The 17202-nt window shown below is 37.5% G+C and overlaps 1 protein-coding gene across 1 annotated transcript in view; it reads right to left on the minus strand.

The window, feature by feature from the left end:
* PDZD8 (PDZ domain containing 8) overlaps positions 1 to 16965 on the minus strand; it is a 68367-nt gene extending 51402 nt beyond the window's left edge. Inside the window, exon 1 of the mRNA XM_026067064.1 lies at positions 16040 to 16965. Within this exon, the coding sequence (XP_025922849.1) occupies positions 16040 to 16905 (866 nt within the window). The 5' untranslated portion in view covers positions 16906 to 16965. The remainder of the gene's footprint in view (positions 1 to 16039) is intronic.
* Between the last annotated feature and the right edge of the window lie 237 nt (positions 16966 to 17202).

Consider the following 17202-nt stretch of genomic DNA (forward strand, 5'->3'; position numbering starts at 1 on the left):
GCCTAAGAACAATCCTATTGTGAGACAAAGTGAATTATAAAGTTGGTTTCAGAAAACATTTACAGTAGGAATATCAAAACACTTAATGTGAAAGTGAAGCTATTTTTCAATATATTTAATATTAAAAGTAGGCTTTTAGCTAAAATTCCCAATAACATAATTTAGTGAAAAAGACAAGATATGAATTCTATTTCCACACCCTGCAGACTACATGTTACCCTTAGTGATTCAGTCCTCATGTCCCAAGTCTTCCTAGGTAAAGGGATGATACTTTTCTATCTCAAGTTCATTATTAAAAGGTAGAACTTATTTTATTAATTACCTTCTGTAAATAACCTTGCACTTGTGTAATAGCTTTTAGAGGGTAGCAAAGTATACCATTACATTTAGTCCATCTTTACCGAGCAAAAATCCATGAATAAATGCCTAGAATTCACCCCATTGACTAAAAAAGGAAGAAGAGATCGTTTACCCTGCAAGTGAACCTCTATTCAGGAAATTCTAAAAGAAACCTTGATAGGAAACTAAGTACCTCCATTAATCTCAAATAGTCTCTGTCCTCACTTCAACTGGATGCTCATCATAGTCGTTGACCCAGGATCTTGGGTAAGATCAGTTTTGGTAGATTGCTCTTACGAATTCAAGGCTCTCAGTTGCAAACTCCGAACAAGAAAAAATGTGGTTTCTATTAGGTTGTCTATACCTCTAAATACTAATCCAGTATTTTCAGCTTCTTCCTTAACTTTAACCAGTAACCAAAGTTACATGAATTGGTGGACCTCAATCAGTGGAACACAAGCTTAATAAATGGTCCGCAGTTGGTCCATTAGCTACTTAAGAGTAGCCTGAAAAAAAAAGGTTTTAAGACATGACAATAGTCTGGGGAAATCCTGGAGTAACTGCTGACAGTATAACAGTTGAGAAATGTTACCAAAAGCTACTTACAAGTATAACATCTTACTAAGCATTTCCAAGTTGTTACCCAGGTCTCCAAGGCAAATTTTCACTGTATCTTTATTAGATCACTTTCAAGTGGGGTCTAATGCTGCTATATCCTTATTCAACAAGGTCAAAAGGCAATGTTCATGTGCAAGTCACAAATCCTTGATGGACAAAGCAGGATTATACCAACTCAATCTGCATATCCCAAAACCTCCTTTTTACTTCCAAACCTGTTATGTGATACTAAACAAGTAACGGAAGATAGATTTGTGGGGGAAGGATTACGCTGTTTTTAAACTGTAGTTGCCAAACCTTTGTAAACTCTTCATCTTTCCCAGAGAAGCAAAATAGGCATATTGTAGTTACACTAGGAAGCAAACACTGTACCAACCCATCCCAAAATCCTGCTTGGATATAGCATGCTATTTGAAAAACAAAACAAAACAAAACAGCCTTAAAAAGCACCTCGTACTAGAAGGATATAGCACCTTTCTGGTTTGCTTTTAAATTATCATTAAATGTCATTTCACATCAGGAACTAGGTCAGATTACCAAAAAGTAATTAAGAGAAAGTTATTCAATTAATATACAAGATTAAAGATTTCATACTTAAAACAGGATAATACTTAGATCTTCCATATACAAAGCACAACAAAAATGTTTTCAAGCACTGCCCATAGTCAGTATGTCTTCTTCACGCTAAAAATTTCTACACTTCATTGATGCCAGATTTCCCAGAGTCACTGCAATGGCAATAGTACCAAACTCAGATGCTCTCATCTCATCATCATTTCACTCAAAGCTAGTATTAAAACTTCATTTGAAAAAAAAATCAAATTAAATTCCCCTCATTTGGATGTTTTCAGATCCCTGAAAAACCCTATTTTTCCTTCCAGTTCAAGTTCTGTGAAAATAAACAAACCAACACTCCCCAACCCGCCCCCAGCCAAAAAAACCAAACAACAACAAAAAAAACAGCACAAACTTTTCACCTACTTGGAACAAGGCTATAATTCAATGTTTTACTTTAAAAAATATCTGACCTATATTACTATTAAATAGTATTCACTGCTGTATGATGATTGTTTGTGGGCCATAGGCTTTTTTTTTTTTTAATCAGAGAAGAGGACAAGAGTCTTTTACACCATAGGTTAGTTCAATAAGCCTATTGGCTAAACTAACCACTCGTACCAGTACCTACTTAACTATAACGCTTTCAGTTGCATGAGGAAATCTATCAAGAACAAAAATATCAAGCTATTTGGCCAAAGATATCCAAGGGCATACGTGTTTCTGTTCATTTCATCTGTTACGAATATCCAAAATCACAGTGCAAAAATAATTGTTAATGGCTGAATACAGACAAGAACAAACTTCAAAACTCTCAGTAGTCCATTTCCTATTTTCATCATCATAAGTAGAAAGATTTATAGCTTGATTTTTTTAATGCAGAAGGAGGCTAGAATTTTGCATACAGCTTTAGCTAAAAAGTGAGAACATGTTCCTATAATAAGTACTTCTGGGAAAAGTTTTAAATTATTTTCTGTTTTTGTGAAGGAAGTTTAATGTCAGGGTGGTCTAAAAATCACTGGTTGTCTGCTTAAGACCACATTAATCACTTGTATTATAAAACTTCCAGTGCTATTCTTCTGCCATAAAGTAAGATTAAATGTCAGGTTCATGAAATTTCAATCGAGTTACAGATTTATGTCATGTAACACTAACTGAACATTTAAATCGTAATAAATAAGGTAAAAAGAGACCTTAAATCTCAAAAGAGCTCACTAGTTGAAAACATGAATATCTTTAGCATAAGGTTATTCTGCATGCTTTTAAAGTCCTCAAATTTCATTTACCAGAGCAAAGAAGAATGAATCAAAATCTAGTGGAACTATGTTTAGTAAAGCATCAATTTACTTTGTAAATCCTTCTATATTTGAAGACTCTAATATCTAATATATCCTGGAAGAAATAACTGCTGTTTGTTTTTTGTTTTTTTTCTCCAGTTTTGGGAGTAAGAAAAGGTTTGACCAACAACAGAATAAAACTCAAACATAATAAAGATCATTTTAATATAACCCTTTTTATCTGATTCTTAAAAGTTGTGCTCGCAAGAGGTATATAAAGTTCAAAAAAGTTGTGATTAACATAAGATAATAATTTAATTCATTAAAAAACCCCTACTCTTACATTGTGTGCAACTTAGGATGAATTTTACTGCCACAAAAATTCTGAAATACTACAACCCACTCCTAAAAAGCAGGATCACATTAATGATATTGAAAAAGTACTTATCAGCCTAGCAAGCCATTTGCTTAAATGTATTAAAATGCAAACAGCTTGTATCATTCTTCACAAAGACAAAAAAAGTAGAACTCATCCTTATTTGAAACAAAACAAAACAAAACACTAGTACTTTTTTTTTTTAAATCTACCACCACTGCAGATTTTTTAAAAATAACTTTCCAGCTTCCATTGATTTCACAAGGAACAATGCCACAGAAGTATGGCAGAATTCATATTCAGTAGACTTTAGCAATTCAAAGTATACTCCTACTCAGTATAAAAATCAACTAGTTCTAGCTTTACCCACACCAGTAAAAATAATTCAGTTTACAAATAGCCTAACAACATTACAGTGAGAGAGTGGGTGTATTTTCTAGAAAGTTTTATGGAAACATTCTAATCAATTCTCGCACTCCACCCACTGTATTACAGGATATTCTTCCACAGACATGTGGGAGGCTCATAAGCTTAAATTCTCAATATACCAACAGTTACTTTTTAACCAAGACAGATAAAAAAAAAGGCAGAGTTTTTTTTTCTTCAAAGCTCTTGCACACACTTCCAGCTGCTTAGACTACAGCCTTCGTTACAGTGATATCAGTACCTTTGTGGTATCTTGAATCAGACGTTCAAAACTGTTAATAGCTTTAAACTCTACAATGTCTGACAAAAAAAAAAAGTAAATAGCTGGTTCCTTTGGCGGCAGCGGGGGGAGGGAGGGGCAGGGGGAAGTGGCAGACTTCTTTTCCCGCTTATTTGCGGGAAGTTGTTGTAAACGCGGCAGGGAGAGCCTTAAAAACTTGCCATTACTGTCTGCATTGAAATAACCATGGTAAAAAGAAGCCTGAAAGCAGGCTTAACAAAACTCTCATCAGCACACGCAAGACCGACTTGACCATGTACAGAACTCCCTTCACAAGAATATATTCTCCCAAAAACCTAAACTCCATAAATAGGTTTGACTGAGGGTTGTTTTTTTTTTAAGGTTTTCTTCTTTGTTTAATTATATGTGACCTAGCTGAAACCAATTCTTGGTTCAAATTAAGAAGAGAAAGATGAAAATCCCTCTACAGTTTCAAGCAGGGCAAGAGTAGAAGTTCGCTGTCTAACTAGAATGCCCGAATTGGTGTGGTTCTGCTCTAAACAGGCCAGAAGATGCAGAATATGCTTCTTCCTGGAGGCTGAAAGAGAGGCTGGTGTGGCTCAGCAAATGGAGCTGCAAGCAGCTTTTAGGCATTCAAAGAAAACAATATGAGGAAAAAAACCCTCTACCTTCAGCCAGTTAGATAAGTTCCGTAAATGCTAGCAAAATGCAGTGGCATATTTAAAACAATTTATTCATACAGTAAACATACATAAATAAACCAATTATCCTGCCATATTGGAAGTAGGATACATTCAATGTATTACTCTTCAGGGAAACAGACAGCAAAAACACAAAAAGCTGTCTCAATTCATTCCTGTGAAAGATCTGCATTTTCCTACTTCAACAATGTTTTCTCCCATAAGGAGGTCTCAATCTCTGTAGGAATATTAAACCACAAAATAATCTTGGCAAGAGAAAAAAATAATGCTGATGTTCTAGCAGAAATCTAAGCTCAGTACACGACTCTTCCACAGATTTGAAAAGTTTTTATCCTCTGCTCTAAGACTGCATCCTCTGCACTAGACGACATCCACATGAAAATTAATGGTAGCTTCTCAGACAGCTTTTGGAGAATCCAGAAAATCACCATCTTTCACTCTTGAAGATAGCCTCTCTGGCAGTGGTAAACCAAAAGAAAAAATATTTTTATCTGATCTGAATTCCAGACATCAGAGTTTTCAAAGGTTTATACCTCACACCACGTAGTTAGCTTTAAAAATGCACATACTACAGAAGTCTCTCCTCAATTTATATTTATGTAGTCACTTCTAATGACACAGAAGGCCCAATTCACACCCCTGAAGTCTTTCAAAATGTTCGAGATAGCCTAGCCTCCAGATTAGGAATAACATTTTTCAAAGCTGAAATGAGTGATGGCTCACCTTAAAATATCATATTGTAAACAGCAGCAGTGGAGGATCTGCTTCACAAATACCTCAGCTATTCAGGCTGCGACGGTGGAGAGTGCAAAAGGAGGGCACACACAAAGCATTCTTGCCAACTGTCATTTTTTTAATGGGCCTGCGCTGTAAGCAAACAGGACTAAATAATGCAGAAACTCAGCCTGAACACGATGCGTGGCACTGCTGCTGACAACCAAATACAGGGAAGGAGTGCAAGATTAACTAACAGGAAGGACTCCTGCACTTTCTAAATGCTGCATCACTGATGGCAAGCTGCACAGTTGTGACTTGTGATTATATTTAAAAGAAGCAGCTGCTCAAGTTACCATAAGCAAAATAATGATAATCAACCATAACCTTAATAATGGTAAACATAATGAATTTGTATATTTTTTTTCTAACTTCTGCTCCTTTCAGAAAGATGGGAAAACGTGAGTTTTTGTAGTATTGTTTTAAAACAATACTACTGAATAACACTGCTGCTCTCATCTCACCTCCCCTTGTAATCCACTGGGCTCCACTTGGCAATATCACATTTTTTGTTTATTCTACAATATTGCCATAAGTTTTTTTAGCACGTATGCAGAGTTACTCTGAAAAACAAACTGTTCTGAAGTTTTCAGAGTTATACTACATTTCCACTGCTTAATTACTTAAGAATGATTAGCCAAGTCAGATCAATTACAGCAGTGATTTAAGTGATTCTATGAAGTCTTCTGCAATGTTGCCACAAGACTATGATCTTCAATTTCTACTTTTCCTATTTTAGTTCAGGCAAACAGGAATAATGCTTTAAACCATTTACTATGCAAGTGATATTTATGTAAAAATCCATTTTAGTTCTTACTACACAATGGTTTGTATTTAAAATACTTCAGTATGTTTGACAAGATAACAAAAGTTTTAGCATCATTTAAAGCATGTCAAGTATGTGGCATTAGCTATTGTAGGTATCAGTTTCTTTATTGCAATGACACTGATAAACAAAACATGATCTTGTACTTAATGGCATTATAAAAGCAGATTCCAATATTTGTACATATTTCCTCCCAAATAGGCATTTTCATAACAATGTTGCCAATTAAAACTGACATAGGAAAATTAATTGACGCTTAACATTAAGAACAAAATTTAAGTCATGAACAGAATATATGTAACCTGTGGATATCTAATGGACAGAACACTTTTCTTATTTTTACTGTCCAATATTTTAGAATAACTTAGTACATTTTAACTAATATTTTCCTTAGAAGTTTTACAGTGCAACAGCAAATTGCTAAAACAAAGTTTTCCTGAATGACTGTCCAAATTTAGACTAAATCCTTGAACATAGCCATATTTAGCAGTTAATTACTGTTTTCAGCATATTTTAGCCTATACAAATGTATAACAGTCTGATTAACTCTATCAGCTGATCTCTGTAACACACTCTCTGCTGCAGACAGATTTTTATGACATCTAAGTCTTTAAAACATGAAAAGCATACTGCTATAGTAAGATTCTTATATTTTCCATTACACAAAACAGCTGTAATGGACAGGGATGAACGCACTGCTCCTCACAGAACATTCAGTTGAATTGTAGCATAGCTGCAAATTGAACAATGAAATTAAGAAATTGTAAAGATAAGTTGTTCCCCTGTAGTTTTAAGGTTAAAATAAATTACAACAGCTGGTTTGGGGGGGGGGGGGGAAGGAGCCCTCCAGAGCACAACTCTATCAGAGTTCTATTCCTAACTAGTTCTGCCTTTCTCTGGTCTCACAAAAAATATTTTCCTCTTTTTTTTCCTTCTCAGCTACCCGCTGCACTTCCTGCGGTTTTCATTCTTGGCTATACAAGCCCACATACAGGTGTTAAGTGCTGCCAGGCTCCTGCTGGGTCCTGCAGTAAACAGAGATGCATGAGCACCAGGCTCTCAGACACTCCCAAATCCTGAAGTGCGGGCTTATTTGGATGGTACCCTGCCCATGTTAATAAGAGCTGCATCCAGGCTAATAAGCTCTTCCAGAACGAGTGCTTAGGGAAGCAGACGCACCCAAATGGCTTTGTGTGGGTTTGATGCTGAGGTCTGACCTATCAAACCAAGGGTCCTACCATATACTCAACTTCTTGGGTAGAGCAGTTCAAAAGCACCTGCATCTGTGAAACTGTATACAACCCACTTTGCTGGTTGGGCAGTTTAAAAGAAAATTTCATTGCAACACAAGTATATCTGTCTACTGAGGTCTTTATTGCTGAATTTTTCTCTAATCTGCTATGCACTCTGCCAAGGATCATCAAATACCTTGAAGTAAGGCCTGAATTTTAGCCTAGATTTGTCTGGCTTCTGAAACAAGGTGCATTTTGTTAAACAGTGAAGGAAAACACACAGGAAAATTTTCCAAAACTTATGGGGGTCTTTCCTCACTTAAAGTGTCTGAACTGAGATGAACATCATTCCAGCAATATATTCTTTAGTTTAACCAGAAGCTGGATGACTGTAGCAGAAATTACCCGATTAAAGAAATTTATAAATTCTATATTCAGGCTAGTATATATGTCACGATTAGCCTGATAAAAATAAACATAAAATATAATATAAACATAAAACATATATATATAAACATACATATATAAACATAATGACCCCCAAATCCCACACAAACTAGCATCCAAACTCACTTCCACAAAGAGAATTTATCCACTATTATGAACACAAGTCTCCTTCAATCCTCAAACATCAAAACATAATGGAACACTGTTAATACAGCATTTTCTCTTAAATGTATTAAATATTTATATTCATTTGTCACCCAGAATGAAGCTTGCTCAATAAGCTAATTGCTCCCACCTATCATTTATAGTATTGGATCATTGTTTTCTTCTTGACAAAGGCACAGTTTGATATCATCCTGCAAAGGGTTTTGTAGTTCAGCAACTAATGGATTTTAGCAGCCCAGAGTGACACAGATTCTCTATCAAATTAACAAACCACATAGGTATGTAATATTTTCCCTATGTACTCATTTTAGATAATAAATTTAAATATAAACTTTTAACAAGATTAACAAATTCTTCTGTTGCTCTCTGAAGAATAACAATACCAAGAATGATCAAATATTGAAATAGTTTTGAACCAAACAAGTGCGAACGTGAACTGTAAACACAGAAGTATATTGTGTGACTTCAGGCAATTTCTGCAGGAATGTATAATAAGCAGTTTACCATAGTAACCCTGTAATATGAAAGGACTAGCTACAATAGTGAAACTGGCAGCCTGAGACAAAGCTTCACAGCGACTAGAGCACCACACTTATATTACTGACTACTCAAACCCACTGTCCTCACCCAGGTTGCTTATTCAAGAGCATTTAGACCAAATGTCATTTACTAATAAAAAAGCTGAAATACTTTATATTTATATAAGTACTTTCTATAAGACATTCTTACGTGTTACTACAACAAATAAGCTACTGAGAGGTGTAACAGTCACCCATTTTTACAAAAATTTCTGCGCCTCTGCTCTTTTTGAAATAATCTCCTTCAAGGCCTTCAATGGAAATTCAATGTTCAGATTTATGTGACAGGTAGGGAATATTAGAGTCACATCATCTACTCAGAGACTAAAAATCATTAAACTGCTTATACAAGGTAATTCAGAATAGCCAGACTTCAGTGTTTGAAAGTACCTACCTATCTCCAGCTACACAGATGGACTCAGATCCAAACTCAGACTTTTGTCAGATGCCTACAGTTTGGTAAAGTGAATAACTCCTAAGAGTCCTATGTTTACTTTGAAATAAGTTACCTTTCCAAAAGGTAAAAATGCAAAGCAAACAGTAGTAATTTTTATTAAAAAGTATTGAAAGATATGCAAATTATGACAGAGAAGTCATTTTTATGACCACTGCAAAGTATTTGTTCTCACGGAGCAGCAAGATCAGCTTAAGTGTTTGAGATCAGAGTTCAGAAGAACAGAAATTCAAAGTCTCTTTTCACAATGCTAGTGCATGTAAAATATTAGGAAGTACAAAATAAATTTTATGAGATTTTTTCCACAGCCTTCACTCACAACCCGCATTAAAAAATTCCACTGTAGGACTAAAAGTAAGTATTTTTAAATCTAAAATGGCAAAGGAGTTAAACTAATAAGGTAATTTTCTTTTCATTGTAATTGCACAGAGAATCTTTTACACACTGTTTCAAGTAAGAGATGTTCGAGGAGGTTTTATTTTCCTGTCAGGCCAATTAACTCTAATCCTTATTGGATCATCATCTGCAGCAAACATACAGAGTAATCACCAAAATTATCCTTTTATTTCTTCATCCCTCCCACCCTCTAATTAAGATTTTTTTGTCCCCAACTATACCTCTGGTCACCCAGTTTCTTCACTAACCCATCTCAAATGAGTCCCATATTAGTTCCTGACCCTTGCAGGTAAGATAAAAGAAAATGTAACATTTTTTAACTAGTCATAGGAAAAGACCTTCTCTTTTATTCCAAAAAGCACAACTGTCTACTAGAAAGTGTCCAATAAGTAGTCACTATTTATTATGACTTAATAATGAAAAAAGTTTCAAATTGGCATCCTTAGAGAAATAGAGCTTTCCAGCATGAAAGCCCATAAGATGTTTGGGTGGGGAATAAGCACAAAAGGTTTCAAAACCTTCCAGAAATCAATAGTCTTAGAAACCAATATCTACATAACCAAGACTTTCATTTAATCTGAAGAAGCCTGTATTTAGTGACCCTCCAGACACATTGAAAGGGGGTGTCTGAGGTAGACAGCTCTCAAAATAGAGTAAAAAGCTCCCTTTTATGCAGGCAGCATCCTGGAAAAAAATAAAATATTTAATGTTTCTGGGTTTGGTTTTATTTACTATGTGTCAAGTTGCTTACAGATCCATTTATCTAATTCCTGTATGAATAAAAAATTACTTGTCCATGCCTTATGAAGATAATCTTCCAAATATGAAGCACTATTATCTACAGACAGATCTGTTGATCCTAGTTATCACTGCTTTGCCAGTAACAGAACAAGTCTCTGTACTGATACCATTCAGGACATTAACTCTGGAACAATCTAAAATGCCACATAAGTATCAGCATTTCTTTACCATCAGTTTTCTCAGAGCAGAAAAGGACTCAAAATTACCTTTTCTACTTCTACGTACCAGAAGTTTTTTCCACCTAGAATGGGTAAAGACACGGTATTAAAAATAAAAAAAGCCTCATCTTCCCTTCTAGCAGCAATAAGAAAGAAGATTTCAAATAGGTGTGTCTTACAGATTAACTAGTAAGAAGCTGATATCACAACTACAGTAGAATCCAGACACAACCCACTCAAAGAAAAAAAAAAAATCCATATCCTCTTCCTTTGCAGAAGCTGTAGTGACATGACAGTAGATTTCTCTACTGGGAATTGATTTCTGAAGTCACAAATGCTTATAATCTTAACCTCTTTTACAAATAGTAAATATTTTTAAAAATTTGATACTCTTTGCAAGACCTCTACTACCATATGATGAAGCCATTTCTATTATAGGAAACACTTCAAATCAATAGCTACTTATGTTACTTCTTGGCTTAAGTTTTGCCAAAAATAAGAAATTGCTATGTAACTCAGACTGCATTCTACAGCAGTAATTTAAAATAAGCTTGTCTAATGGTTTTGCTAACATCATCATCTTCCCAGTGAAAATCATTATAGCCTCAGTTTCAAAATAAAGCATGAAACTGGTTAACATAACTCTCACAATATTGCAAATGATCTGTTTGTAGGATGATGCATGTTGGAGGGGGCCTCAGGAGGTCATGCAGTTAATATCTGATAAAGAAACATTAGAGGTAATTCCTAGTGAGATTATTTCTAAAGAAAAGAAAGAAAAATATTCCAGTCTGTGATAAAATGCATTAGAATAAAGCAAAACATAGTTTCTCAAAGATGCTAATACACATACAAAAGTATTGCCTATTTTTAATGCAACACACTGAGAAACCAAGCTCCCTTAAAATATACAGAACTCTCTCACTGCTTAGGCAATACCTAATCTGTTTAGAATCTAAACAGACGAACTTGCACAACCTTAAATTTGGGGGGGTTGGGGGAACCACAGAGCTGCTTTCAGATTTTTAACATCACTGCTGGAGAAATAACAGGGTAATGACATTTTGGAGGAAGATTAGCCTGCAAGTATTCCTCCCATCCCCCTTTACATACACAGGAAGGGTTTTGTACCTTCATTATGGTAAAGCATATTTTGATTGTTTAGAAAGCACAAAAAAACCAAAGCTGACTCTCTGAAACCTACACAAAGAGAAATCAGAACCTACTCAAAACAAAAGAACTATGAAAAAAGTCTATGATAGTACTTTTGAAGAACTGTTTGAGTTTATACAATGAAAAAACAAAGGTTGGATTCAAGCTGCTAAACAAACTCTACTGTCTGCTGTTAATTAGTATCTACCATCATGATCTAGTAAAAGAAACCTACATGAAAAATCCAGTGTCAAACCAACTTACATGAATGGGCAAGGCTGATCCAATCTGGTTCCCAAAAGCACCAGATTCTGGGACAGCAAGACACAGCAGCTGCACTGCAGAACACCAGTAGTTAGCAACACAAACAAACAACACGGAAGCCAACTCTTTCCACACCCATTCTCAAGCTCCAGCCACTGGCCAGCTTGTCTCAGAACGAAAAAAAAGGTACAATTTAAAAAGTTAAGCTAAGCCAAGACAGAGTCATACAGTACACAGAGCCAATTTAATGAAGACTGGTGGATATTATTCACTTACTGAAGTAAGTTTGTTAGGGTTAGTTAAAAAAAAATACATATATATACATATATATATATATATATATATAATCTTGACTCACAATTATCTAATTTCTCAAGAGCGCACCAAAACTCATGTATGTTGAGAACATTATGTGGTTTTAGACTTTTCCCACATTTGAATGAGAAATCTCTTCTCTTTGACAGACCACAGGATTTTCACAAGACTGAGAGCTTGAATAATTGTTTCTATTACAAAGCAGCATAAATACGTTAAGGTTAAAGTTAGCAATAAAACAGTAGTAGTAGTAACTACTAGTAGTAACTAGTTACTACAAGAGTAGTAACTCTTGCTACTACCAATTAAATTGCACAAAAAGTAGCAAATTTTAAAACCTGGATAAAGACAAACAAATCCTGAATCAACAACGATGCAGAGTTAACTTGCAGATTCACTCTATTTTACCAGCAACCTTGCTTCTGGGTAATTAGCCAATTTCTACCATATGAAATAGCTGCTCTGCCACTGAATGGCAATTGCATCAAAATAGGTGTTTTGTCAGATATAAATACTTTTCTTCAAGAGCCTAAGAAAAGTGATTACATGCTATTAGACTAAAACAAAAACTACTACTTATTTATTTAGACATAACAAAGCACCCCCCCCTTTTTCAATTAGTAGAAGATTGTTCATATGGAGAAACCCGTACATAATATGCTAGACGAATTTTAAGATGCACTTACTTTTCTACATTGCCTTCCCTCAGACACTTGCAGTGCATCAAGAATGCAAGGTGTCTTCTTCCACTTTCAAGCTACAGTTCTGCAGGTTGCACAAAGTCAGTCTTAGCAATGGATTACACAGAGAGATAATGATATATAGTCTTACTAATCACTGCTTTGTTGCATATAATTTTGTTCATGTCTGGGAAAAACACAAAAGTATGCATGTCTGTAGAGACAGACAGTACCTGCATGAAGACACAAGACATGCATGATTTTTTATGCAGTATTGTAAAATTAAATAGTGGTGGGGGGGACCTGTTTTACACAAACTTAGTTACAGGATGATGAGAATCAACTATTGACAGAAGTTCTCTTCTGCCATTCACTATCAAGTAATAACCCTCTAAGAGTTACCTAATTACAAAAGAAAGAAAACTGCATATTTTCATTTTTAATGATACTTGGCAGCTCCACTCCTTTGTGGACTTCAGTCTGGAAACTAGAGGATAACAAAGATCCCCTTTGAACTGGCTCAAAAGAGAACTCCTTGCATTGCAAGTGCTTTTGTTTCCAAGGTAGTAATTACTGCTATTCGAAGAGTTATTTACAAAGTTACTTGAGCAAGAGCAGGGAGACATCAGAAGGGTCTTGAACTACACATGGAAGCAAACACTTGTATACTTAAACAAAAAGAATACAGGACATAGAAAAAATGGGGAGAGGATAAGCTCATTCACTGTGGATGAGAAACTGTTAAAATTTAAGTAAGGTATAAAGGTTATTAAGAGGTTGTGAAACTCTCCTAACTTCTTCCTATACATTCTTTGCTAAAGAATATATTGGCATGGCCTTAGAATATCAAAATCCCAAGCCAATGCCCTCTTAACAAAATAAGTTTTGCATCTTATGAAAGAGCTGAATTTTCCAAATCAGTTCTCCACACTGTGTAAATCATGCTGCCTCAATTCTCAGCTCTGCTATCACATAGAAATGTGGTGTTATTACTTGGCTGTAATGAAGTTTAACTTCGTAGTGATCTATATAAATTCATTTGAGACCCACTGGTCTAGAACATGTGTTTTCAGTTTGTGTTCCACATATTCTTGGGCAGCTGTGGACAGCTAAAGGATTCATAGGTGATAATTAAGAAACATAAGTCTAAAAGTTTCTACATAGGGCTCTATATTCCCACTAGAAAATGTTAAAGGCAGAGTTCAGAACAGTTAGGACACCCATGACCTAGTCCTCCTTCCTTGGAATAATTTCATTAATGTGCATTAAGCTTAGTCTCCTGTCCTCCCACTTACCAACACAGTGAGGTCAGAATTACATGCTCAGAACACAGTATAAAATTAAAGTTTAAACAGTAACATATACAAGGTTGGACAGCCTTGGACACTTGCCACCCTGTACAATAAGCCTATTATCTAGTATGAAAAACAGCTATGATGCTATAATTTTCTCCTAAGTATTCCCAAATTCCCAGCTCCCCACAACTTAGAGAACTTTCTAAAAATAAACTCTTCTTAGTTCTATAACAATTTATGCTTCTTATATTGTTCTCAATGTCAGTTACCTTCTGTCCTCATACACTTCTACTCATTTCTGCCCCAGACATTTCTTTTTTCCCATCCTTCTGGTTTCTCTTCTCTAAGTCTCTTTAACATGTCAATGGCTCACACCTGCCTAATTTGTTCTTTCTAGCGCAGACAGCTTGAGAAATATATGGAACATCCATTATCTCTGATTAAACAAAGAGAGAGCCCTACTGTCCAGGTGCATCTCCCCAAGGAAAACTGAAGATGTCTTCCTCCCTCTGTCTGAAGGAGAAGAGGATGTCATCACTGGTTATACAGGCACACTAAAGTCTTAGGAGTGTAAACAACATTTGCCCTACTTGCTCTTTTTAGGTTTACTGAAAATGTTCACTCTGTCACTATTATAGTACTACACCAGCCTATCCTTTAGGCTCTTTTCCACAGTTACTAGTTTCAGACTCTTTCCAAAAGAGTGAAAGAATGGAAGCAAACTCACTCCTGACAGTTTCACTGCTGCCCAGAGCCTTCTGGAGAGCAATTCAGAACCTCAAAATTTGGAAGGACCACCACATTGCTTTAAGCAGCTACTAACTGCCCTTTTCGGGCTTTCCAAACCTTGGATATTTTACACATCCACTTTCATGCAAACTCTTACAAATTAGATTGCTGAAGAACAGGCTGAAAAGGCTTTAGTAATCATGTTATTGCAAAGCCAATTACACTTCAAAATCCAAATCAGCATCTTCAGTTACTCATGTCTGGGGAATTTTAGAGAGAAGTTTTATTGCAGATGAATGTGGTAAACAAAAAAGAAATCCTTACTTAACACACAATAATACAAACTACAAAGAATGAACAAGAAAGAAAGGGAATGCAGTACCTTAAGAGTGGCAAAACACAGGAAAGAAAGGGAACAAAATACCTTAACAGTGAAAGGACATTCAATATTTTTAATCAGCAATCAGGATGGAATCACATAAAGAAGATGCCACTTGCCACTTCTGCTACAGATTTATCACTGAGTACTGCATTATAGACAATACATATAATGCAATCTATACTGCAGTCCATATATTTAGAAAACAAGATGTGCTAGCTTACTTAAAAAAAAGAAAAAAGACAAAGAAAAAAAGAGGCTCCAAAAAATTTATAACAATGGCAATACATTTCTTATCAACTTTTAGATTTCCCCAAAGTTACTGAAGAAACTCATCAGACTGGAAAGGAAGAAGACAATATCTATCACGAGATTTCAAAAATACTTCTTAGAAAGTGAGTTCATTCCTGCCTCACATCAACTAACAGAAACCTTGTTTCTATAGACAAACATAAGCCACAAGTCTTGTCTAAGGTGGTTCATCAATGGCAGTGCTTCAGAGAATGATACCCCAAACCCACGTGCTGTCCCACAAAGCCATGCTTTCCAAAGACATATCATGCTCCCATTGTTGGGCACCTGACAGGATCCTGGAATTTTTGATACCTACTATTTCCGCCACTTAGGTATGTGTAATTTGGGGCACTCACAGTTTCACTGTGCTTCAGTTACTTCACCTACTGTAAATGGAAAACCATGCTTACTTTCATGGAAGGCTTCTGATATCAGAAAAGTAATATACAAGTACCTCTATTATATGCCTGTAAAAATACCAATAGAAATCTCTTTTTACCTACTAAGAATATGACAAATTCTAATACATTCCTCCCGAAGTAACATCAAGGACACAATGCATCTTACCTGATTTTATAATTGGGTAAAGTGTGTTTGCGCTTAATAACTTTCTTGAACTGGTTCACAATGATAGAAGTGAGTTGAGGCATGGGTCTCCCTTCAAACTGAGACTTCACTTCGAAGACTATCACAGGGTCATCCATAAAAGAAAAGGACCAGTGAGTGAAGGGCAGGCGCGTGAAGACCAGCTTCAGCTTCCCCATCACCCGGGAGATCTTGACAAAGAGGTAGGCTGACTTGCCAAAGACAAGGTCAGCATCGATGGCCAAGTGGAAGCCACCGTTGTATTCCAGATCGACCTCGAAGCCCAGCTCCTCGGGGCAGCCCTCTTCGTTGCAGACCACGGGCCGAATGAGCTTGACAGTTTTGAAGATGGGCAAGACGTTCCCAAGAGAGACGTCCCTGAGGCTGAGCCCCTCCAGCATCTTCCCCGTCATCTTGGTCTGGAGCAGCTCCTCGAACTCCACCTTGATCTTCTTCGTGACCCAGTTCCTGACCAGGGCAGTGTCCCTGAGCTCCCTGAAGAGGAAGAGGAAGATAGCATTGAGGAAGTGGCAAGTCTCCTCTTGGGACGAGGGGGCCGGAGGGGGCTCCTGCGGCTGCTGTTTGGCACTGGGCTCCGCCGGCGCAGCCGCGGCGGCTGCCGGGGTCGGGGCCGGCTCCGAGGGCGCCTGGCCGCCCGCCGGCTCCGGACCCTGGAGGTAGTCCCTGAGGCTGCAGTCAGACGCGACGCGGGAGTAGACGAGGCCGCCGGGGGCTTGGGCCGTCTCGGGCGGCTCCGGCTTCTTCCTGTAGAGGAGCAGGAGCTGGAGCAGGAGCGTGATGAAGGAGCCGGCCAGCGCCGAGAGCAGGATCACATAGACCAGCAGCATCCTCGCCGCGGCGCCCCCGCGCCCTCACACCTGCGCCCGCGCTGCCCCTCACCGCGCCGCCGCCGCCGCCATCCCGGGGGCCGCGGCCAGAGGCGGGCGCTGCGCCAGGGCCGACGGTTAACGGCTGCAGCCCCCCCCGCAGTGCCGGCCGCCGCTCCCCGCCCGCCGCCGCCTCATCCGGGTCCCCTCCCGCCCTCTCCGCGGCGGGGGCAGCGGGCGGGGCGGTGGCGCGGCCAACCAACGGCCGCGCTCCCTTCGCCTCCGGCCGCCCCCCATTGGCGGGGACTTGGAATCTCC

This window comes from Apteryx rowi, unplaced genomic scaffold (genome assembly GCF_003343035.1).
Source record: "Apteryx rowi isolate R43461 unplaced genomic scaffold, aptRow1 scaffold_253, whole genome shotgun sequence".
Lineage (NCBI taxonomy): Eukaryota > Metazoa > Chordata > Aves > Apterygiformes > Apterygidae > Apteryx > Apteryx rowi.